At 46.5% G+C, this 25,440-nt stretch overlaps 1 protein-coding gene across 2 annotated transcripts in view; it reads left to right on the top strand.

The window, feature by feature from the left end:
• The first annotated feature begins 11,186 nt into the window (after window positions 1–11,186).
• STUM (stum, mechanosensory transduction mediator homolog) overlaps window positions 11,187–25,440 on the top strand; it is a 58,243-nt gene continuing 43,989 nt past the window's right edge. Inside the window, exon 1 of one of the 2 annotated variants that reach the window (XM_036842238.1) lies at window positions 11,187–11,656. In XM_036842238.1, the coding sequence (XP_036698133.1) occupies window positions 11,449–11,656 (208 nt within the window). In that variant the 5' untranslated portion in view covers window positions 11,187–11,448. The remainder of the gene's footprint in view (window positions 11,657–25,440) is intronic. The other variant, XM_036842247.1, reaches the window with a different exon arrangement.

The following is a 25,440-nucleotide window of genomic DNA, read 5'->3' as shown; positions in this document are numbered from 1 at the left end:
CCTTGCTTGCTGAGACCCACATACTCTCCCCATCCTCACTCCCCTCCCAACCCCATGCCCAACTCCAGACCCGCTCTTCTCAGCTGGTAATCAGAGACTCAGCCTTCCATCTTACCCCAACGCAACTTTTCTCCCTGCTGTCCAACAAGGCCGACATGATCAGATCAAAGAAGTAAGTCTCCCAAAGAGGACTCAATGCATTTTCTTTGTCTGGGGCCTCTGCCTTATCCCAAATAAGTGACCAGTGTTGGATGTTTTAGGGATTCGGGACTAATTTGTGGTAAAGATGGTTTACTGAGATGCTGGGAAGGTCACTCTTTATTACTCTGCTTAGATAACCACGTAGTTTGCTACTTTATAGGGTCATCTCTTATAGGGTTCTAGGGTCATGCCTCCCTCCTCCCACCACCCCAGAGGACAACTGGCCTAGTAAATCACCTGGACTTTGTGTGCTTGTATCTGGCAAATGGGATGACTAGAGCCCCTGGTACCAATGGAATTGTCCTGGTCTCCTCTAGAAAGTGTCAATAATGATAATGGTAACTGAGCACTTGCCACGTGCCAGGCGTCGTGCTCAGCACTCTCTATGCAGCCCTCAGGGCAACGTTATGAGGTGGGCACTATTATTGGCCCCATTTGCAAGTGTGGAAACAGAGTCTCTGAGAGTCTGTCCCTTGCCCCAGCTTGCACAGTTGCTGAGTGACAGAAGTAGGATTGCACCCCCTGGAATGTCTGACTCCAGAGCCCATGCAATGGCCTCTCGTGAGCCCGAGCGTATACCCTTGTGTCCTGGGTATTGAGCGTGCATGTGCACACCTCCCAGGGCATGGCCCCCTGGGGCTCTCTGAGGCTCCCTCGGGACCCTGGGCGAGTGGGGGTGGGGATGGGGTGCAGGCCTGAGAGGCCTCCTTCAGCCCCTCTGAAGCCCCTCTGACATCAGTGCTGGGTGGTTACCGGAGAGACAAACCAACCTACGCCCAGGGACTAAGGGCCGACAGAGCCCAGTCTGTGGTGCCTGCCAGAACAACAGAGCTTCGTGTCCCCAGGCGTCATCACAGGAAGCAAGAGACCAGGCACCTGTGCAAAAGCAGCCTGGGACCCAGGGAGGGGCCCCCGGAAGGCGGAAAGAGGGGCCAGGAAGCAGGAGCCAGCCAGGCTGCTGGTGAGTGGCCTCAGGGCTAGGACTCCCAGTTTAGGGCCAGAGGGAGTTCAGCTGACGGGCTAGGAACCAGGTCAGTAAGAAGACACTGGGTCTCTGCTATGACCCACCTTCAGTGATCTGAGGGTGTCCAGGGCTGACAGCGCCTGCCTGCTATGTTGGCTGGGCTTTGTGGTTGCCTTTCTCTGTTTTGTTTTCTAGTCTGTTACTCTCTCAGTTAAATGCCAGGGTTGTGAGTGTAATGGCACACGATCCACCCTTGTGCCCTGGTTCAGATCACCTTTAAGGTGAAAGGCAAGCTCCCTCTGTCTCTGTCTGTCTTGCCTTTCCTCTCCCATACCCTCCTCTCTCTTTTCTTCTCTCTCATCTTGGCTATTTCTCTTTTGATTCCTCCTGGTTTCTCTCACCCTCTAGCGAGTCATCAGTTCTAGGACTCCCACTGTTTCCGAAAAGACATCAGTGAATTGGGGAATATCTGGGACAGCCGGATAATAAAAATTGCATGTGGAGATATATGAACTGATTGGCACCTGAATGAGTAGGCGAACTCAATTCACATTGATCGGACACCCGGGATGTGCCAGCCGCTGTGCTCAGGCCGGTGCGGGAGGGTATTGCAGGGAAGAGGAGTTGCCGGTGTGGGCGTGAAGGCCACAGAAGCCCAAGCCAGATGGTAAGGAGTCTCCGTAGGAGGGCGGGAAGAAAGGTCAGCATCCCGGCCTGGATGAAGCACACTTGCTCCAATCCCACTTGGCTTCCTGGAGAGAAAGGAGATGCAGATTGATTTTCAGTTTCCAAGGCATCTTCCCCAGCTGTCCTTCTTAGCACCCCTGCCCCCATCTTTGGTCCCCACAGTTTTCAGGGCATCTTCACCCTCTGGCCTTCTTAGCACCCCTCTCCATCTTTGGTCCCCCCCAAAGGCTCACTGCTGCCTGCCGTCCCCTTCTGTTTCTGTCAGAAACAGCCAAAATCAAGTGCAGAGTTTCCAGACCACTTAGGGGACTGACACTTCTCAGAAAGTCCCACTCCCTCCCACTTCTGTACCCCAGTGGAGGGAGAGAAACCCCAGGAAACCAAAGGAGGGAGAAATTACCCAAGACCCCCAGAGGAGGAGGGGTATTTGTGAACGGGAGGATGAGAGCCCTGGAAGATTCTTGCGTATCTTGGAGACCCCCTTTTTCTGTGACCTTCAGGATCTTGACCTCCAGCCTGAGATCAGAGGTCTGGTCTGGCCCCCATAGCCTCAGCTTTGGGGACAGGTGGGGAGGGGCACAGCAGCGAGCCAGGCCATCTGTGGTCAGGCCCTGGCCGGACACGCCACAGGAGAGAAGACATAAGGTGTCTGAGGTCACCCCATTTTTTCTGTCAGTCAATTTGATTCATTGCTCAGCTCCTCAGCTGTAATTACAGGGAAACGCAAACCTAATCCCTACCAGGTTTTCTCAGGAGAGCTGATTTATACGTTGATTACAACTTAATAGATTTATTAGAAGCTGAGTGGAAGCAGTGAGTAATCGGCTGAGTGAGGTCATCCTTGTTACATTGGGAGACAGAAAAGAAGAATAAAAGCCCAAAAACCGGGAGAGGAAGGGAGAGGGTTAGGATGTGAGGAGAGAGACAGGCAGTGGAGAGAATCCAAGGAGAAGGAGAGATGGGCCTGGGCCGGGGAGAGAGGAAGAAACAGGTGGAATTTAGTGAACGGGAGAGAAAGCTTGCGGGACCCATCTAGTCCAGCTCATCACTGAACTTTTCTGAGTCACACTGTCTTCATCTGTCACATGGGCACAATTACTACCTCCCTCACTAGGTGGCTGTGATGGTAAAATGAGACTGTGTATGTGAAATTGGGGAGCACGGGGCCTGCTGCATAGAAGGGGGTGCAGCGGGGAGTGGGGTAGAAGGAAGAGGGAGGAAATAGGAAAGTAGGAAGATAGAGAACAGAGAGAAAGGTTACAAGAAAGAAAACTTGGCAGAAATGGATTCCAGGGCTACCCACATAACTGCCATGGAAGAGATTGCTACGTGCCCCCAACATCCATGCTCCCTTTCTCCCATAGGAATAAACTTTTTTAAAGAATTAATTAATTATTTATTTTTGGCTGCATTGGGTCTTCGTTGCTGCGTGCGGGCTTTTTCTAGTTGCGGCGAGAAGTGGGGGCTATTCTTCGTTGCGGTGCACGGGCTTCTCATTGGGTGGATTCTCTTGTTGTGGAACACAGGCTCTAGGCATGCGGGCTTCAGTAGTTGCAGCACGTGGGCTCAGTAGTTGTGGCTCGTGGGCTCTAGAGTGCAGGCTCAGTAGTTGTGGCACACGGGCTTAGTTGCTCCACGGCATGTGGGATCTTCCCAGATCAGGGATCGAACCCGTGTCCCCTGCATTGGCAGGCGGCTTCTAAACCACTGCACCACCAGGGAAGTCCAGGAGTAAACTTTTAATTTTTCACCAGAATAAAGTTTCCCAGCTTCCCTTGTAGTTAGGTGAGGCCATGAGACAAAATGCGGCCAGTGGAGGAAGGGGAAGGGATTGATGCAGGCCTAGGTGATGCCTTTAAAAGGAGCTGCGATGCCTCCTCTTCCCCCTTCCCCCGGCTGGGGCACCATTCTCAACCATGTGGACCAGGAAACACCCTCGCAGTGGCAGAGCGTCAAGATGGAAGGAACCTGGGTCCCTAACTCTGTGGACACCACATGAGCATAACCGGTCTTGATGACTTTGGGGAATTGAGCTACTTTACTGACATGGAATTTTATAAAAGAGAGAAATAAACTAATATCTTGGTTAAGCCACTCGGTGTTGCATCTTTTTAACACGCAGCTCAATCCTATTCTAATTCAGTGCTGTCCAATCAAATTTTCTGCAGTGAGGAAAACGTTCTCTAGTTGCACCATCCAATATGGTAGCCACGAGCCACAGGTGGACATTTAGCACTTGAAATATGGCTAGTGCAGCTGAGGAACTGAAGTTTAAGTTTTGCTGAATTTTAATGAACTTTAGGTAGCCACAGGTAGCTACAGCTCCCATATTGAGCCGCTTGATAGCTGCTACGTGTCCCAGGCAGGCTCTAGGCTGCTCAGTCTCTCTGGAGACAACACTTTTACCCTTTCAACTACTTCCCCATATAGAGAAGAGGTCCCCGGGGTAGGGTCCTCTCTGCCTCTGGTGGTTCTGAATTTGGCCCACGCTTCAGCGTGCCAGAGTCCAGGAGTGCTTGGCTCTTAAGAAACTGCAAATCTGCCTGCTTTTAGATCAGAAAGGGCTTTGCTAGCTCTCCTGGTCTCTCTCTTAACAGCATTACATATTTTTCTTAGTAATTGCAGCCTGACCAACTTTAGAAAACTGTAAAACTGTTTGCACAAGAAGTAGGACTTGGCCAGATAAAGCTCTGGCTGAGGGTCTGCTGAGGACTCTTAAAGAGATAGCAGTCTCCCCCCGCCCCAGGCCTTGCTCGTCGCCTTAACGTGTTTTTCTCAGGCCATGAAGACTCTAAATTCAGTGTGATAATAATTCTTCCCTTGATCCTTAAATACTGTGCAGAGCAAGGAGCAATATTGTTTAACAGTAACTCTGGGTCCCAGGTCCTTCTTCCCCTGGGGTGGAGATGCTATGTCCAAGCTCACCTTCCCACTTGGGGGATAGGTAACTGCTGCTAAGCTTCACCCTTCCCTGTGAGGGGCGACTTCCTATAAGCACTAGGTTTCCAAATTCTGTAAACAGTTAGTGTCCAAATCTAGACAGCCTGGTCTGATTATGGCCAAGGTTTCTACCATGCTTACCTATTAAATAAAAAAAAGAATACCCACAAAGGGGAGCGCCCCTCCACTAGAACAGGGACCCACACTGAGTCCAGTAGAACACTCTGGCTCCGGCATGGGAAGATGGGAGAGTGGGGGGCCCGGGCCTCTACTTCTCTGTTTGATCTTGGCCTTATAAACATTCCCTTTCTCTCATTATGTTCCTCTGCAAACCTTATACTATTATGGCTTTGGGGGAGGCGTAGGGAGGGCAAATGTCACTTTAGGAAGGAAGATGAGAAGTTCCATCCACAGAGGAAGCAGGGAAGTGATCCACCTGATCCCAAGACCTGAAATAATACTACTGTTCTAATTTATGATCTAAATCCACATTCCTGGTCTTTTAGTGTGAGAAGGTTGGGCATGAAAATTTCTATTCAACAAATGGATAAATGGAGGCACAGAGAGATGACTTGCTCTGACTGAGATCACACAGTTGGGTGGAAGTGCAGATGTGAAGAGAAACCAGGTTGGGCTCTGTCTTTAACACCACACTTCACATGAGTGTGTTGTGTCTGGGAGAGGCAACCAGAAGATGTGTCAGTGGAAGTCAGCATGTGGATGGAAGTCTGAACACATGACTCGTGTAGCTCAAGATCAGTGACTTAGAAGGCTCATCACCAAGAAGCCCACTAACAGTCTTTGCAGTAGACTGTGGTCACTACAGCTATGTTTGTCTAGCATACATCCCCAGACACCTGTTCTGGTTACAGTAGCACCTCTTTTTTGGGGGGTGCTTCTACCCACCCCTTGAGGTTTGATGGGGGCTGTCAATCACAGAATCCCACTCATGACAAGCCTGGTCAAACTTAACATAGTATTCTGGCAAAAGTGATTGATCCAAAATGTGGACCAGTCAGAACCCCTTCTCTGTGGGAAAGAAAGAAGTCTCTTTCTGCTTGGTTTGATTGGGAAGATGTGAACCTAGGGTTCAGAGGCCATCTTCCTCACCACATGGGGAGAACCAGTGTACAGAATGAACAGGATGAAGCCACTACACAGAGAGGGAAGCAGAGCTGAGAGATGGAGAGAGAGAGAGAGAGAGGAAAAAAAAGAGAGAGAGAGAGAGAGGAATTGATTCGATGACTCATTGTCATAGTTTGAGCCCTTCTCTGGACTTCCCAGCCATGTGAGCCCATTGTATCAGTTGGGATTCAATCAGAGAAGTAGATCCAGCAGAATCACAGATGATTGACAGATAGATAAGGATACAGATATGGATTTATTACAAGGGATTGGCTTGCACCACTGTGGGGGCTGGCTAAGCAAATCTGAGGTCCAGGCAGACAGGGAGAGAAGATCACAAGCAAGCGGGAAGCCCCTGGTAAGAGTTGAAACTTGATGTTCACAGGTTTTGGTCACAAAGGAAGATGTAGAAGGAAGGGAAAGCAACTGCTGACCTAACAGTCTCTTGGAGTTGCTCCCTCAGAGAAGGCCTAAGCCTGTTTTTAAAAGCACTTCTAACTGATTAAGTCAGGCCCAGCCAGGACACTCATAAATTAACTTAAGGTTGGCTGATTAGGGACTTCAATCACATATGCAGAATTGCTTCGCCACAACACCTAGATTAGTATTTGATTAAATGCCTCAGAGGAGGTGCACGTATGGTATAAAGTGACCACGGCCTCCATCTGTCCTTCAGCTCTTGAGAGCAATCATCATCTGTAGCCCATGCTAAATGGAAACAAATTAGAAAGGGAATTCTGGGAACTGTAATTCAGCTTTGCCACGTTCATACGTCAAAAACCATCACATCCATAAATTCCTTTTTTCCCTCTAAGCTAAATTGGAGTTGGGTTTTTCTATCACTTGGGGTGAAAAGGCTCCTGACTCAGTTCCCCTTTATTGAGTATCTTGCACATATTTTCTCCCTTACTCCCGACACATACACAAATGAGATAAGTATTATTTACAGTTTTGGAAACTGAGGCTCAGAGAAGTTAAGAAATTGTTTAAATACAGGGAGCTCCAAATAAAGTCTGTCTTTCTACTGCCAAGGCTACGATGTAGTCTTTTCCAAAAGGAGCAATCCTGGTTGATATATGAATTCCTTGTACAATTTGGAAGCTGACTTAAGCAAAAAAAAATTTTTTCAGCTAAAAAGAGGTTCAAAGCTGAGGTACTTTATTCAGCTGATGACAGAACAAGGCCAAACAACAGATTTTATCTTCATGACCCAATGCATGGCCTAGATGTATTTGGCTGATGTAATCAACTGTTTGATTTGTTTCCTCTGCTGTATTTGTGTCTGATTTCGGGGGGAGATTATTTTTTAAGGTTTCAACTTTTTTGGAGACCTCTTACTACCTGAAGTAGCTTAGATCTTAAACTCACCTTCAAACATCAGTCATGGTCACAATGTCAAATAGATATAAACCCTTTGCAAGAGGGATTAAGAAAAAAAAGAAAGCACAAATGACCAATATCAGGACTGAAAGAGGAGACATCACTACAGACTTCACAGACATTAAAAAGATAATAAAAGGATATTATGAATAATTTTATGCTAACAAGTTCAACAATTTAGGTGAAATGGGACAAATTCCTTGAAAATGGACACAGTAGGTGAGACTTTTGAGCTGGGATTCCAGTGAGCTGAACCTCCTAACAGCCAAATCCAATAGGCACTTTCGGGGTCTTACTCCATCTTTCTATGGCATTTGACACGGCTGACCTCTCCTCCTTAAAAATCTTCCTCTTTGGCTCCCATGAAACACTCTTAGTGTTTCTCCTTTAAAACCTCCTTCTCCCTCCTCCTTTCTTTCTGCTTAGTTTCAGTAGCCTCTGGTGAGTTTCCTGGAAACTCTAGTCTTCTTATTCCACATTTGCGTTATTCCACAGGGCTTTAAGTATTATTTGTATGCTGATGGCTCCAAAATCTGCAGCCCAAATAGCTTTACTGAGACTCACACTGACTAATTGACAGTCAAGACAGCTGGTTATATAATCAACAAGTGCCCACCACCCCTTGGCTGTCCTCAGTCCCTCAAACTCAGCTTTTCCGCTTTGTCTGTTAATAATATCATTATTATTTGTTCATTTGGGAACTATCCCTTCCCTATTCCCCATCCATGGAGGTCAGGAAGAGTCCTCCCTCTCATGAGCCCTAAGTTTACACTGTCAACTGAAGAACAAAAACAAACAAACAAACAAAAAACCCCACAAAAAATGCACAACCTAAAAGTTGTTAGTTATGTTTTATTAGGGGAACTTACTGATGACTATAGCCTCGGAAATAGCCTCTCAGATAGCTCTGAAGGACTCTTTTAAAGAGGTAAGGGAGGAGCTGGGATGTATAGGAATTTTCGTTGAAAAACAAACAAACATGTAGTCCAGCATCAAAAGATTACTGCTACTCACAAAAAACAGACATCTCAAGTTAATAATTTTAGTGCTTTTCTATGTCTGGGAAGTTGCAAGAGTCTGGGCTCATTGAAATTATACCTTTGATATGCATCTTAACTACCTAGGGCCAGTATCCCGTTTCCCTCCATCCTGAATTCCCCTCAGGGCGCACCGTCAGGGTGGCTGCAGTAACAGATGGCTTGATGGAGGGTAACATTCGTTGTTTACTGATATAATGGCAACCTTTTTTTTTCTGTCTACAACCCCCTTGAATCCATCCTCCACACTGTTGACTGAGTGGTCCTTCCCCCAAACCGTATCTCATTAGGGTAGTTTTAAAACCAGGGCTCAAATTCTTTGACATTACTCCATTGAGAGGTATGGTGTCCTCCATTTGAATCTAAGCAGGTTTGTGACTGCTTCGACCAACAGAGCCCACAGAACTGACACTGTGTGACTTCTGAGGTTAGGGCAGAAGGTCCACACAGCTTCCACTGGTCCTGCAATGCCCCCTCTGGGGAAGTTTCTCCCAGAACCCAGCCACCACATTGTGAAAAGTCCACGTCACGTGGAACGGCCATGTGTAGATGCTCTACGGAACAGTCCCAGCTGAGCCAGCTGTCAAGTTATCCCAGTCAAGGTATCAGAGTTGAGAATCCTTTTGGAAGTGGATCCTCTAGCCACAGGTGTTCCAGCTGCCACCGTTTGAGTCCTCTCAGCTCCAGACGTAATAAAGCAAAGAAGGCCTGTCTGAACTGTGCTCTGTCCAATTTCCTGATCCACAGAATTTGGGATCATAACAAAGTAGCTGTGTCTGGGGGTAGTTTGTTACATAGTAATAGTGACTGGAATATTCAGGTCATGCCACATCCCTGCTTAAAATGTTGCAGTGATTCCATATAATCCAAATTCCTTTGCCAGTCATTACTTGGTTCCTGCCCACCCCACCAGAGCCATCTTTAGCCCCTGCCCATACCAGCCTTAGTCCTGCCACACTTGAATTCCTGAAATGTTCCTACTTTTCTAGGTTTCCATGCCTTCATACGTGCTGTTGCTCTGCCTAGATGTCTTTCTGACGTCCATTCTAGATATTAAGCAAATCATCTAGAAAACTGGAAGATGCAAATCCATTTCCTTCCCTGAAATCGTTTTAGTGGCCCTAAAACCATTCAGGTGCTTTGCAAAAGAATGTTCAAAGAATGTTTACTTAACCTCTCTGTACTCCAATTTTCCCATTGGTAAAATGGGGTAATAAATAATATTTACTTCACAGAGTGTGGTAAGGATTAAATGAGTTAAAATGTGTAAAGTGCTTAGTGCCCGGCAGAGTGCTTGGATAAATAAATGTTTGTTTAAAATAAAATAAATCTCCTGCAAGTAGTTAACTGTAGTCATTGCTCAAATCTCATCCACTATCACCTTCTTCGGGAAACCTCCTGACGCCTCCCCTCTGTAGCTGGTTTCACAGATGGTTCCATGTTTTCTCAGCACCTTCAGCTTATCCAGCTACAGCATTCATCACCGTCTGTAATTCTGTCGCTTGCGGTTGTTAGTATCTATCAGTTCATCTATTAGACTCTTGAAGTCAGGGGCTGGGTTTTACTCCTTTCCCTCTCCCCAGAATCCAAGTCATATTAGGTCTTCAATAAGTAAGTATTAAACTGAATATTGCTTTGATTTTACAATCACAGTAACTCAAGCCCATAAGAGGTTAAATGAGTTCTTTTAAGTCATACAGGTAATTAGCGGCCGAATAGAGACAAACATTTCGGTCCTGTTCACTTCTGACTGCCAGGCCTAACTAGTTACTGTGTGTGTGCTCGCCGGTATCACCACTACCCCCTGCTGACCACCTGCTTTTAAAATTATTTTATTCGGATACCCATAAAAGAATACCCATGGTTCTTTTTAGTATCCTTCCTCGGAGTCCCTGGGCTGTTTGGGGATTATTCAATCACCATTTTTCCTGGAGAAAGAGGGTTACTGAAAAGGAAGGGGATTTATGCAGACAATTTGCTGAACATCTGGATAATTCTGATACCTTGAATCCCTCCCTAACATAAGAGGCGGTTGCTTTCGTTCATTTTTTCCAGGTGTGGAGGTGAAGGCGGCCGTTATTCAGGAAATCTGATTAAATATGGGGCCTCCTGCTGCCTTCTTGGACACGGCCCGGCCACATCCTTCTGCTTCTACCAACTGCTGCATTATCAACACCAGACGGCGCTGTGTCTTCGCTGGCTTTTTAAACACCAGGTCCAGCTCACAGAAGCCCCAGGTTTCTCCCAGAACTGTTCAGGGGATGGTCCCCAACACCGCCCCCCACCACACACACCCACTTCCAAGCAACAGGCTCATTTCTTTTTGCTTTTCCCATCTCGTGTGTGTGTGTGTGTGTGTGTGTGTGTGTATGTGTATGTAAGGAAGGGTCCCATTTAAACTAGTCTCATGGAGACCTGTTTGAAAAGCTGCGTCTCCTGCGTTCAGCTCGATTATCGATCCTAAAATCGCTTTTTCTCTAACTCAAGTCCATTTAAATCAGAACGAATTTAAAGCGTACTAGGCACCAGGCGCGGCGCGTTCCTTGCCTCCATCTCCCTAGCGTTAAATGCATCCTCCGGAGTAAAGGACTCAGCCTCGAAGCCTTTCCCCGCCTTGCCAGCCGAGCGCACACGCCCAATTCGCGGTGTCCTTGGCTGAGGTTCCCGCCCGGTTCACCTGTCTGGGGAGTGAGACGTGTGTCCATTCCTCCCAATACCTGGACACCAGCTCCCTCTGCGTTCCTCTTCTACTTTCTTCCCTCCTCCCTGATTTGTAAGCGGTATTTTGGGGGGGTGGGGGCAGCGGAGGGGAGGGCGGGGAAGGGGCCCCGCGGGGAGGGGCGTCGGAGCGCTGTCACCGAGTGTCACGCCGCCCTCCCCGCCCCTCCGCCGGGGGTGTGGGAGCGCAGCGGAGCGCGCGGCAGAGGGCCGGGCGCTTGGGGACGCGGGAGTGCGGGGTTCTGGGCGAGCCGCGCGGCACACCGAGCACGCTGGACGCCTGAGCTCGGCGCGGAGCCCGGAGCCCGGAGCCCGGAGCCGGCCGCCACCCGCCTCCTGTGCCCTGGGCGGCAGTCCCGGCCGCGGCAGCCCGGCTCCCGGGGAGCGCGCCCCGCCATGGAGCCTTCGCACAAAGACGCCGAGACGGTGGCAGCGGCGGCGGCGGTGGCTGCGGCGGCGGCGGCGGACCGGGGGACGTCCTCGTCCAGCGGGGTGGTGGTGCAGGTCCGCGAGAAGAAGGGCCCCCTGCGCGCCGCCATCCCCTACATGCCCTTCCCCGTGGCCGTCATCTGTCTCTTCCTCAACACTTTCGTGCCGGGACTGGGTAAGACGCGGCGGCCGCGACCCCTGCGCCCCGGGCACCGGCGCGGGAGGGCGGCAGGGGAGGCGCCGGGGAGGGACCCTCGGGCGGCGCCCACGGGCGGCACGTGCTGCGCCGGCGCTCCCAGCGCCCTCTGGCAGGTGGCAGCAGCGCCTGGAGTGGGCGCCCGGAGGGAGGAGTGGCGAAGGTCTCCTGACACACCTTTCACCTTCTCCGACCTGGGAGCCAGGTGATCCGGGCCCAAAGAGCCGGAAACTTTGCCGGGAATGTTGGATCCCGCGGGCGGCGGCCCGGGTGGCTCTCTCGGCCCCCGGCTAGGTTCCCCTCCAGGCGCCCCCAAATCCTGTCTTTTCCCTCCGCCGCGCGCACCCCCCTACGAGCTCCTCTCTCGGAGGGGCGCGGGCCCCCAGCCGGAAGAGCGTTGGGGCCGCGGGTGGGGGTGGCCAAGGTCCCGGGCATTCGAGAAGTCGGCCGAGCTGGGGAAAAGCGGGGCGAGCCCGGATAGAAGGCTCCCCGCAGCCCCGCCTGCGTTCGCGCGGTGCTGGGCGTGTGTGGGCGAGAGCTCTTCAGCCAGAGTCTCCTGCACCTCCTTCCCGAGTGCCCGCGATTCCGCCGGCAGCCCCGCAGGACGCCGAGGGGAAGGGGGATGATTCTGTTAGTTTAGGTGCCTGTGGGTTTGAACCGCACTTGGCCAGGAGTGACCCCATAACTCCATCCCATCACTTCCGTTCCTGAGAAAGTGGAGAGCGCGGCTGTAATTCGGTGTCAGACTTTGGCTGCCTGCAGGGTCCTTGATGCAGTGTCCCAAATTTTAAAACAGACGCCCATCACAGAGATAGGAGTGCCGAAGAGGGCCTAAAGGGAGGAAATGCTAGGTTTTCTTGACCCTCCCTCTCCTAACCTCACCCCCAAATCTGTCTGCACGCCCTCCCCCCACTCCCAGCTTGCCAGCTTGGCACCGGCTGTTCTTCCGTGCTAAGAGCACCCCACCCCCCAATTCCGTGCGGGACTGGAGAGGCAGGCACCTCTGTGCCCAGGAGAAAGCTTGCCGCTGGAAGGCTCCAAGTTCCCAAGAACAGAGGTCAGCTAGAAGTGGTTTTCTGTTTTGCTTTGGCCTTTCTCACGGCCCCGCTCTCAGCCAGCTCTGCAGGGTCCTCTGCAGCGCTGATAGCGAAGATCACGCCCACCCACGCAGGTCGCGTTCACTTTCCCCTTCGTGCTCACCTTTCTGCCCCCTGGCGGGAGGGGGGGGGGGCTGTGGCCAGAGCAGCGTATCTGTCTGAGCGGGAAGTTAGGTGGTCTTTAGTGGGGCGTCCGCTTTGTTGGTGCCTTCAGCAGGCTGGTTGGTGTCAGGGCGGCTCTCTTCGCACATTTAGACACGGTGGGGACGCAGCCGACGTTAATTTAAGTTGTCAGAAATCCCCACCTGCTGGAGTAAAAACACACTGCCTGTCCGTCTCTCTGGGGATGTGAAGATCAGGAGCAGGGATGTGTCTCGATTCCGCTTTTCTTAAAGTGGTGAAGTAAATGCCACCTTATGGTCTTTGAGGAAGGAAGCACATTGGGGCCTGGTGGGAGGAGCTCCGTCAAGTCTCTGCTGGCTGAGGCCACAGCCCCTGTGCACCTGCACCTGCCCTCCTGGGTCTGCCTCACTAGGTCCCTTTCCCACCCTTAGCCCTGCTGCCACGCCCCCTGCCCTTCTGCCCCCCTGCCCTGGGCATCCAGCTCTTCCCTCTTTACACTTCCCTTTGTTAGATCCGAATCCTATGGGATTTTTGTAAGAAACCTTTCTAAGAAGCTAGAAGAAAATAAAGAGGAAAAAAAGCAAACTACAAAAGTAATAAAACAGGCTGAGATGAGCCATGGGTATACAGACTTAGGAATTTTCAATGACGAAATCCAGGCGTTTTATCGTTTTGTTTTGACTGTCATTGTACAGTGGACTGAGTGCACAGGCCCCGGCCCCTCTCCACCCTGAAGGGGGTTCCAGATCCTTGTTGGTGTTTCATATCTGTGAGTCAGGGATGCCTGTCTCTCCAGGTTGCTGGGAGGATGAAATGAGATTACGTAAAGCTCAGGGTCTGGCCATTAGAGAGTGTTCTGGAGACCGTGGGTCCCTGTTGCTCTTTGCCCTTCTACAGAGCTGAGTGCTGCTCCCATCTCTGGTATGTGGGGCCACCCCCGGGACCTTTCTTCTGAGTACTTATTGATCTCTCTGTTCCCCTCGACCTGCAGTAGAGTCCTGGACGACAAAGCAGCACAGGCAAAACTTGCAGGCTTTTTTTTTTTTTTTTTTTGCACTGCCCCCTCCCCAGTGGTTTGAATGGTCCCAGCTCTCAGAAATTTTTCCCTCAACCCAGATCCACCTCTCCAGGTCCTCCTGGCTTATCTGATGCTCTGCAAAAACTGAGTATTCATGTCTAGCTCTGCCCTTTGAGGAAGCGAAGCTTCTTTTAATGCATTCACTCATTCATTCGACAAACACAGAGCACCAACCACATACCCGGCACTGGGGATGTGACGATGAATATATCAGTCAAGATGTCATAGATAGTTGAGGGAAATGGATGCAAACTTTGTTTAAATTTGAAAGTGCTATGATGGCAGCAGGAAGAGTATTTGAGCAGTAAGTGATTCTTCCAGGGTTGGGGTGGGTGTTCAGAGAAAGCCTCCCAGAGGGAGTAGTATTGGGTTAGACTTTGCTGAGAGTATCCATCACGAGGCCCCAAGCACTTGCCATCCTCACTTCACTCCCACTCTCTGGAAACTGGTCACAGCATTGGCCCAAAGAGCTCTTCTTTTTTCTGGAAGCATCCTCACCTGCAAGTCCTCTCCTCATTTGCAGATTGGATGAGAGTGCCAGTGTTGGGCTGAATGAAGGCACGGTTTTTCTCTGGTAGAGTGTCTCAGGTCCATCCAGTCTGCAGGACCTGCCATGGAGAAGCCCAGTCCTTACAATTCCCTGGTGCCTTCTCCACCCAAGCAGCAGTGCTGTTGGGATAACATACATAAGAGGGGTGTTTCCTTTCTTGGGGAGTGGATGGGAAGGAGAAGTCATTTATGATCGCTCTGACTCCTCATTGGAACGATACAAAATAAATTTGAAAAATGGATGATGGTAATTTCCTATTCAGTGAAAGTCTACTAATAAAGACCATGGACCTTCATAGTCCAGCTGGTAGGGCATTTATAAGTATACACAATTACTCATACATGTAATGGAATTTCACTGTTATGCCCCCAAATGGCCAGAGGGTTTATCTATTGGTTAGGATCCAAATTATACTTTCATATTTGAAAACTGTATCTATCTTGATTGACTTGGTGAAATGAAAATGTTGATAACTCAGATAGTGGCAGGGAAAGTTGGACAGAGGAGAACTTCCATTGACTGTTAACCATTCCATCAGATTAATGTTGGATATTAATCTACTGTTGAATATTCATAAATATTTAATCTATCCCTAATATATTGCCTACTCTTTGACACTCAGCTAAGGTCTTGCTTCCCTGGTCAGAGCACCACAGGCTGGCTCAGCTTCTCTCTCTCTTTCCTTTAAGCCTGAGCCTCTAGTTGATGACGAATCATTCCCTACCCTGTGGCATCTTTTGTATTGTTGCCTTTTTATTATTGTTTCAAGAGTTTATTATTTGTCTATCTAGATAGATTGTAAGTTCCTTGACAGCAGGAACCATTTAAAGTTTCTCCTTGATATACTATCAATATGCTATTTATGGAATGCACACTGGCCAGAATTTTACTCCTTGAATAGGCATTAGAGATCATCTCGCCCAATGCCTTTATTTTATATAGAAGTGAGGCAGGCCGGAGGATGAAAGGACCAAGGAAGTTCACATCCTACTCAACCTTTTTAAGGAAGTCATTTGAGGGTGTATTTCAGCAAAACAAGAGAGTAAACCAAGAAAGAAGATATGAGATCCAGGGAATAATGTATCCAATTCAGGGCAGACATGAAAAGCAACGCAGGATAAAATTGTTCAGCAAGCCTGGAGAGCAGTCAGTCTTCATTAGAGTGGGAGGGTAGAAGGCTCCAGGAAACAGGTTTCTGAGGATGATGTGAGAAGGGGACATTCCACAGAGTAGAGAATATTATTGGTATACTGCAAGAGATTAAAGTTGTGATACAAAACAGAAAGCAAGCAAGAAAAACAGAAGGCAATTAGTAACTGCAGTAAAGACAAAAGGCTATGCAAAAGCATTAATATCCTCAAATGAAGCAACCTACCCAACTATATCAGGAGGCCAGTAGGCTTCAAAAAGAATAGAAGATTCCAAACAATAAATGAGAAAGAATTTGAGGATACTAGGGATATGATGTAGAAAGCACGTGTTTCTTCTACCGACAATAAAAAAGAGAGGTAATAACAACTTCAGGAAAAACAACAACAAAAAATTATTAAAGGTATAGCTCAAATAAGAAGCAAATCAAAATGTGGCCTGATTTTAAGCAAGTGGTGGAATGTAAGGAAAGCTCTTTTAAGTGCATAGAATCTGTCATTGGAACAGTGGTGCACTGTATGGGCTCTTAGCTTCCCTTTGATTCTGTAGTGAAGAATATTTGCTTAGTCATAATGATATAAATGCTCCTCAGTTTTTTGGGTTTTTTTCCACATCTTTATTGGAGTATAAATGCTTTACAATGTTGTGTTAGTTTCTGCTGTACAACTAAGTGAATCAGCTATATGTATCCATATATCCCCATAACCCCTCCCTCTTGAACCTCCCTCCCACCTTCCCTATCCCATCCCTCTAGGTGGTCACAAAGCACCGAGCTGATCTCCCTGTGCTATGCAGCAGCTTCCCACTAGTCATCCATTCCACATTTGGTAATATTTATATGTTAATGCTACTCTCTCACTTCATCTCAGTTTCCCCTTCCCCCTTGTGCCTTCAAGTCTGCTCTCTACATCTGCGTCTTTATTCCTGCCCTGCCACTAGGTTCATCAGTACTGTTTTTTTAAATTCTGTATATATGCATTAGCATACGGTATTTGTTTTTCTCTTTCTGACTTACTTCATTCTGTATGACAGATGCTAGGTCCATCCACCTCACTACAAATAACTCAATTTCATTCCTTTCTATGGCTGAGTAATATTCCATTGTATATATGTGCCACACTTCTTTATCCAGTCATCTGTTGATGGACATTTAGGTTGCTTCCATGTCCTAGCTATTGTAAATAGTGCTGCAATGAACATTGGGGTGCATGTCTCTTTTTGAATGATGGTTTTCTCAGGGTATATGCCCAGTAGTGGGATTGCTGGGTCATATGGTAGTTCTATTTTTAGTTTTCTAAGGAACCTCCATACTATTCTCCATAGTGGCTGTATCAATTTACATTCCCACCAACAGTGCAGCAGGGTTCCCTTTTCTCCACACCCTCTCCAGCATTTATTGTTCATAGATTTTTGACGATGGCCATTCTGACCGGTGTGAGGTGATACCTCATTGTGGTGTTGATTTGCATTTCTCTAATAATTAGTGATGTTGAGCATCTTTTCATGCATTTGTTGGCCATCTGTAGGTCTTCTCTGGAGAAATGTCTATTTAGGTCTTTTGCCCATTTTTGGACTGGGCTGTTTGTTTTTGTGATATTGAGCTGCATGAGCTGCTTGTATATTTTGGAGATTAATCATTTGTCAGCTGCTTCATTTGCAAATATTTTCTCCCATTCTGAGTGTTGCCTTTTTGTCTTGTTTATGGTTTCCCTTGCTGTGCAAAAGCTTCTAAGTTTCATTAGGTCCCATTTGTTTATTTTTGTTTTTATTTCCCTTACTCTAGGAGGTGGGTCAAAAAGGATCTTACTGTGACTTATGTCATAGAGTGTTCTGCCTATGGTTTCCTCTAAGAGTTTTATAGTGTCTAGCCTTACACTTAGGTCTTTAATCCATTTTGAGTTTATTTTTGTGTATGGTGTTAGGGTGTGTTCTAATTTCATTCTTTTACATGTAGCTGTCCATTTTTCCCAGCACCACTTATTGAAGAGGATGTCTTTTCTCCATTGTATATTCTTGCCTCCTTTATCAAAGATAAGGTGACCATATGTGCGTGGGTTTATCTCTAGGCTTTCTATCTTGTTCCATTGATCTATATTTCTGTTTTTGTGCCAGTACCATACTGTCTTGATTACTGTAGTTTTGTAGTATGGTCTGAAGTCAGGGAGCCTGATTCCTCCAGCTCTGTTTTTCTTTCTCAAGATTGCTTTGGCTATTCGGGGTGTTTTGTGCTTTCATACAAATTGTAAAACTTTTTTTTTTTAATTAATTAATTTTTATTTTTATTTATTTTTGGCTGCATTGGGTCTTCATCGCCATGCATGGGCTTTCTCTAGTTGCAGCGAGTGGGGACTACTCTTCATTTTGGTGCGTGGGCTTCTCATCGTGGTGGCTTCTCGTTGTGGAGCATGGGCTCTAGGCACGTGGGCTTCAGTAGTTGTGGCACGTGGGCTCAGTAGTTGTGGCTTGCAGGCTCTAGAGCACAGGCTCAGTAGTTGTGGTGCATGGGCTTAGTTGCTCCATGGCATGTGGGATTTTCCCAGACCAGGGCTCGAACCCGTGTCCCCTGTATTGGCAGGCGGATTCTTAATCACTGTGCCACCAGGGAAGCCCACAAATTGTAAAATTTCTTGTTCTAGTTCTGTGAAAAATGGCTTTGGTAATTTGATGGGGATTGCATTGAACCTGTAGATTGCTTTGGGTAGTATAGTCATTTTCACAATATTGATTCTTCCAATCCAGGAACATGGTATATCTCTCCCTCTGTTTATGTTACCTTTGATTTCTTTCATCAGTGTTTTATAGTTTTCTGTGTACAGGTCTTTTGCCTCCTTGGGTAGGTTTATTCCTAGGTATTTTATTCTTTTTGTTGTGATGGTAAATGGGATTGTTTCCTTAATTTCTCTTTCTGATCTTTCATTGTTAGTGTATAGGAATGCAAGAGATTTCTGTTCATTAATTTTGTATCCTGCAACCTTACCAAATTCATTGATTAATTCTAGTAGTTTTCTGGTGGCATCTTTAGGATTTTCTATGTATAGTATCATGTCATTGGCAAACAGTGACAGTTTTACTTCTTCTTTTCCAATTTGTATTCCTTTTATTTCTTTTTCTTCTCTGATTGCTGTGGCTAGGATTTCCAATACTATGTTGAATAACAGTGGTGAGAGTGGACATCCTTGTCTTGTTCCTGATCTTAAAGGAAATGCTTTCAGTTTTTCACCATTGAGAATGATGTTTGGTGTGGGTTTGTAGTATATGGCTTTTATTATGTTGAGGTAGGTTCCCTCTATGCCCACTTTCTGGAGAGTTTTTATCATAAATGGGTGTTGAATTTTGTCAAAAGCTTTTTCTGCATCTGTTGAGATGACAGAGATGACATATGGTTTTTATTCTTTAATTTGTTAATATGGTGTATCACATTGATTGTTTTGCGTATATTGAAGAATCCTTGCATCCCTGGGATAAATCCCACTTGGTCATGGTGTATCATCCTTTTAATGTACTGTTGGATTCTGTTTGCTAGTATTTTGTTGAGGATTTTTGCGTCTGTGTTTATCAGTCATATTGGTCTATGATTTTCTTTTTTTGTGATATCTTTGTCTGGTTTTGGTATCAGTGTGATGGTAGCCTTGTAGAACGACTTTGGGAGCGTTCCTCCCTCCACAATTTTTTGGAAGAGTTTGAGAAGGATAAGTGTCACTCTTCTCTAAAAGTTTGATAGGATTCACCTGTGAAGCCATCTGGTCCTGGACTTTTGTTTGTTGGAAGATTTTTAATTACAGTTTCAATTTCATTACCTGTGATTGGTCTGTTTATATTTTCTAATTCTTCCTGTTTCAATTTTGGAAGGTTGTACTTTTCCAAGAATTTGTCCATTTCTTTCAGGTTGTCCATTTTATTGGCACTTTATAGTTGCTTGTAGTAGTCTCTTATGATCTTTTGTATTTCTGTGGTGTCAGTTGTAATCTCTCCTTTTTCATTTCTAATTTTATTGATTTGCATCCTCCCCCTTTTTTTCTTGATGAGTCTGGCTAAAGGTTTATCAATTCTGTTTATCTTCTCAAAGAACCAGCTCTTAGTTTTATTGATCTTTGCTATTTTCTTTCCTTCCACTAATTTTGGGTTTTCTTTGTTCTTCTTTTTCTAGTTGCTTTAGGTGTAAGGTTAGATTGTTTATTTGAGATTTTTCTTGTTTCTTGAGGTGAGCTTGAATTGCTATGAACTTCCCTCTTAGAACTGCTTTTGCTGCGTCCCATAGGTTTTGGATCATCGTGTTTTTGTCGTCATCTCTTTCTAGGAATTTTTTGATTTCCTCTTTGATTTCTGCAGTGATCTCTTGGTTATTTAGCAGTGCACTGTTTAGCCTCCATGTATTTGTGTTTTTTCCTGTTTTTTTCCTGTAATTGATTTCTAATCTCATAGCGTTGTGGTCGGAAAAGATGTCTGATACAATTTCAATTTTCTTAAATTTTCCAAGGTTTGATTTGTGACCCAAAATGTGATCTACTCTGGAGAACTTTCTGTGTGCACTTGAGAAGAAAGTGTATTCTTCCACTTTCAGGTGGAATGTCCTAAAAATATCAATTAAGTCTATCTGGTCTATTGTGTCATTTAAAGCTTGTGTTTCCTTATTTATTTTCTGTCTAGATGACCTGTCTATTGGTGTAAGTGGGGTGTTAAAGTCCCCCAGTATTATTGTCTTACTATCGATTTCTCCTTTTATGGCTGTTAGCATTTGCCTTATGTATTGAGCTGGTCCTATGTTGGATGCATAAAAATTTATAATTGTTATGTTTTCTTCTTGGATAGATCCCTTGATCATTATGCAGTGTCCTTCCTTATCTCTTGTAACAGTCTTTATTTTAAAGTCTATTTTATCTGATATGAGTATTGCTACTCCAGCTTTCTTGTGATTTTGATTTGCATGGATATCTTTTTCCATCCTCTCACTTTCAGTCTGTATGCCTCCCTAGGTCTGAAGTGCGTCTCTTGTAGACAGTATATATAAGGGTCTTGTTTTTGTATCCATTCAGCCAGTCTATGTCTTTTGGTTGGAGCATTTAATCCATTGACATTCAAGGTGATTATCAATATGTATGTTCCTATTACCATTTTCTTAATTGATTTCGGTTTGTTTTTGTGGGTCCTTTTCGTCTCTGGTGTTTCTCGCTTAGAGAAGTTCCTTTAGCATTTTCTGTAAAGCTGGTTTGGTGGTGCTGAATTCTCATAGCTTTTGCTTGTCTGTAAAGCTTTTGATTTCTCCATTGAATCTGAATGAGATCCTTGCTGGGTAGAGTAATCTTGGTTGTAGGTTTTTGCCTTTCATCACTTTAAATATGTCCTGCCACTCCCTTCAGGCTTGCAGAGTTTCTGCTGAAAGATCAGCTGTTAACCTTATGGGGATTCCCTTGTGTGTTGTTTGTTACTTTTCCCTTGCTACTTTTAATATTTTTTCTTTGTATTTAATTTTTGATAGTTTGATTAATATGTGTCTCAGCATGTTTCTCTTTCAGTTTATCCTGTATGGGACTCTTTGCGCTTTCTGGATTTGATTGACTATTTCCTTTCCCATGTTAGGGAAGTTTTTGACTATAATCTCTTCAAATATTTTCTCAGACCCTTTCTTTTTCTCTTCTTCTTCTGGGACCCCTATAATTCGAATGTTGGTGTGTTTAATGTTGTCCCAGAGCTCTCTGAGACTGTCCCCAATTCTTTTCATTCTTTTTTCTTTATTCTGCTCATTGGCAGTTATTTCCACCATTTTATCTTCCAGCTCACTTATCCGTTCTTCTGCCTCGGTTTCTGCTATTGATTCCTTCCAGAGTATTTTTAATTTCAGTTATTGTGTTGTTCATCACTGTTTGTTTGGTCTTTAGTTCTTCTAGATCCATGTTGAATGTTTCTTGTATTTTCTCCATTCTGTTTCTGAGATTTTGGATCATCTTTACTATCATTACTCTGAATCCTTTTTCAGGTAGGTTGGCTATTTTGTCTTCATTTATTTGGTCTTGTAGGTTTTTACCTTGCTTCTTCATCTGTAACATTTTTTTGTCTTTTCTATTTTTTTTTTTTTTGATGGGTGTGGCTGTATTCCTGTCTTACTGGTTGTTTGGCCTGAGGCGTCCAGCACTGGAGTTTGCAGGCAGTTGGATAGAGCTGGGTCTTGGTGCTGAGAAGAGGACCTCCAGGAGGCCTCACTCTGATTAATATTCCCTGGGGTCTGAGGTTCTCTGTTAGTCCAGCGGTTTGGACTCGGAGCTCCCACCACAGGAGTTCAGGCCTGACCTCCGGCCTGGGAACCAAGATCCCGCAAGCTGAGTGGTGTGGCAAAAAAAAAAAAAAAAAAAAAAAGGAGCAATACAATAACAAAGAATAAAAGACAAAATAGAAAGATAAAAAATATATTAGGAAAAATAAAAATATAATTGAAACAACTGCAACAAGGTAAAATAAAACCACAACAGAAAAAAAAAAAAAAGCCTTGGCTGTGGAGGCAGAGTTTAGGCGGGGGTGGAACTTAGGCAGGGGCGGGGTTTAGGGTGGGGCGGGACCTAGGTGGGTGGGGGGGTGGCGTTTGAGTGTGGGGCGGGGCATCTGCTTAGGATGTGCCCAGAAGGGGAGAGGCAGCACATGGAAAGGAGGGCCTCTGGAGTGTGGAGTTCCGGAGTTTGGAGGTAAGGCCCTGGGTGAGGGTGTGTGGGTGGGGTTTAGGCCCAGCACGATGGAGGGGGTCTCTGAGTGTAGAGGTGGGGCCCTGGGTGGGGGTGTAGGGGCGGGGCTTGGGCCCTGCACGGGAGGAGGGAGGCTCCGAGTGCAGAGGATTGGCCCGGGAACCCAACAGGCTCCCTGGTGCCCAAGTGTACAGGGAAAGCACTGGCCACTTTCCCTTCTGTTCCTTCGTGCCCCCCTCCCATGGTCTCCCCCAGGGTCTCCTCTGTCCCTGCTGGGCCCCTAACCGTGGGTGGGTCCCGCTGGGTGTAGGAACTCCTCCCCTCCCCCAGCCACCCCTCAGGGGTGCCGGTCCTGGAGGTCCGGCCTGTACTTTTGCTCCCCCTTCCCTCCCTCCCACTCCCTCAGGACCCGCACAGCTGGAGGGGGCCTAGGTGGGCAGAGGATCAGGCCTGGGATCTCAGCAGTTTCCTGGGGGTCCAAGTGGACAGGGGAAACCTGGCTACACTCCCTTTTGATCCTTCACCCTCCCAATGGTCCCCCAATTTTCCCTTCGGATGTGGGATCCCTTCTCCTCCCCCAGCCGCCCCTCAGGGACACCAGTTCCGTCTGGCCTCCACTTCTCCTCCCCCTTCACTCCCCCCATGCCCCACGGCCTACCCGCTCACTGGGGGTTCCTCCCGTCCCCTTAGGTGTCTGTGGTCCCCCACAGGTGCCTGGTAGGTGCCCTAGTTGTGCGGAGACCCGAATTCCACGTTCTCCTAGTCCGCCATCTTGACTCCGCCCTCCTCAGTGGTTTTCAGCTTTTAAAACCAACCACAGGCAAAGCACTGAAGAGTACTTAATAATAGCTATAAAGGAGTGTGAAAGATTTTTTTTACCTTGGCAATATAAAATTAAAAAAATAAAACAGCTTGTAGAAGTTGGCAGGTAGATTGTGATAGATTAAATTATTGTTCCCACTTATCCACTGAAAGATGATGGCACATCTCCACTTAATGCCCTGTGGCTTGCCACGATTCCTGTGGGAGGGGACTACTTCGTTTCCTGCCCATCGATATCAGGCTTGGCCATGTGACTTGCTTTGGCCAGTTGAGTGAGTGGAAGTGACATATGCCATGCCTGAGCAGACATTTTCAGAGGTATTGTGAGGTTCTGCCATTGTTCTTTTCCCTCTCTCATGAGAATGGCAGGTCTCAGATGGGGGCTGCTCTTCAACCTGGCTCCCACAATAAAGAGGATATCAGAAGCAAGGCATGACATGTCACGTGAGTGAGTAATAAGCCTGAGTTCCTGAGATTTTTCTGTTGTTGTGTTAGTGTTGTTATTGTCCCAACACAACCTACCAAAGCTGACTAATGTGTGGAGGGTAGAGATGTTAATACCCTCCTCATGTGGAGTGGGTGATGAAGACATACTGTCTGTAGTTGCTAGACCAAGAAATAGAGACTACCAAGGAAATCAACAGATGCACTGAAGTACAGTAATGATGTTTTGGGACAATGGGATAATGCGGGAACAAGAGTAGAAGGGAGATGAGGAATGGTGAAGTAAGCTAACTCTTATGTATCATAGCAGAAAGTCAATAAATGATGTCTAAAGTTGATAAAACAAAAAAAGCAATATAAGCATACTCTGGAGATTAGGAAAACACCAGAAGAATTCCCAGTCTTTCCGACATCTCAATTTTCCTTTGTCTGGTGACTCATTATTAGCACATATACATACTGAAATTGTCTCCCATCATTTTGAAATAGGATCTCTTGATCCCACACCCACCTCTGCCCATTGCCCATCTCTCTGTTCCCCTTTGTGGCTCAATTCCCTGAAAGAGGTGTCTAGATTTGTTGTCATCAATCCCTCTTCCCTCATTTTCTCTTGAACACACTCTAAGCATGTTTTTACCTCCATCAGTCACCTAAATTGTACTTATCAGTATCACCAGTCTCCTCCAGATTTTCTGAATCCAGTGGTCAATTCTGCCTTCACCTTCCCGGACCTCTCAGTCGCATTGGACACAATTGCTCACTCCCTCCTCCAAACACTGTCTTCACTCGGCTTCTGGAACACCACCCTCTCCTAGTTTTCTTTATACCTCGTGACTCCTTCTCTGTTTCCTTTGCTCATCTCATCAACTTCTAAACTTGGGAGTTCCCCAGGGCACTTGAGCTTCTTGATCTTGATCTTCTCTTTGATCTTGATCTCTTTTCTGCCTACACTCAACCCCCGATGTTCATGCTGAGTCTCCTGGCTTTACATTGCATCCTTGCGATGATGACTCCCAGATCCAGATCTCCAGCTCAGACCTCTCCCCTGACCTGCGGAGTTTTATATCCAACTGACTTCTCAATATCTCCCCTTGGAAAGCAAAAGGCATCATAGACTTAACTTACCCAAAACCAAACTTCTGATTTTCTTCCCCAAACTTACTTCTCCCTCGTCTTTCCCCATCTCAGCAAATGGCATCCTTCCAGTAGCTCAGGCCAAAAGCTGGGATTCATCCTTGACTCCTTTTTCTCACACCCCACGCCCAGTCTGTCAGGAAACACTTGGCTCTGCTTTCGTAATGTAGTCAGTATCTGACCACTTCTCATCATCTTGTGTCTACTTCACTGGTCCAAGCCTCCATCTTCTCCAGAGTGCAGTGGCCTCTTAAAGGGCTGCTTGCCCTTACTGACCTCCCTTATAGCCTGTCCTCAACGTGGCCATAAGAGGGATCCTTTTAAAACACAAGTGAATCAGATAATGTTACTTTTGGGCTGGAAACCCTCCAATGGCTCTCATGTCACTCAAGTAAAAGCTCAAGTCCTCATGATGACCCACGTGGCCCTAGGCCAGAGCTGTTAAAAAGAAATATAACATGAGCCACAAGTGTAATCTTAAAATTTCTAGTACCTATATTATAAAAAAAGTAAAAAGGAACAAGTGGAATTAACTTTATTAGTATATTGTACTTAACCCAGTATATCCAAAATTTCATCATTCAATGCTTTTTTTTTTTTTTTTTTTTGCTGCGTTGGGTCTTCGTTGCTGCACGCTGGCTTTCTCTAGTTGCGGCGAGTGGAGGCTACACTTGGTTGCGGTGTGCGGGCTTCTC

The sequence above is a fragment of the Balaenoptera musculus genome, chromosome 1 (genome assembly GCF_009873245.2).
Source record: "Balaenoptera musculus isolate JJ_BM4_2016_0621 chromosome 1, mBalMus1.pri.v3, whole genome shotgun sequence".
Lineage (NCBI taxonomy): Eukaryota > Metazoa > Chordata > Mammalia > Artiodactyla > Balaenopteridae > Balaenoptera > Balaenoptera musculus.
The sequence above is the reverse complement of the archived record's forward strand: the minus strand, read 5'-3'. Positions and strand labels throughout refer to the sequence as shown.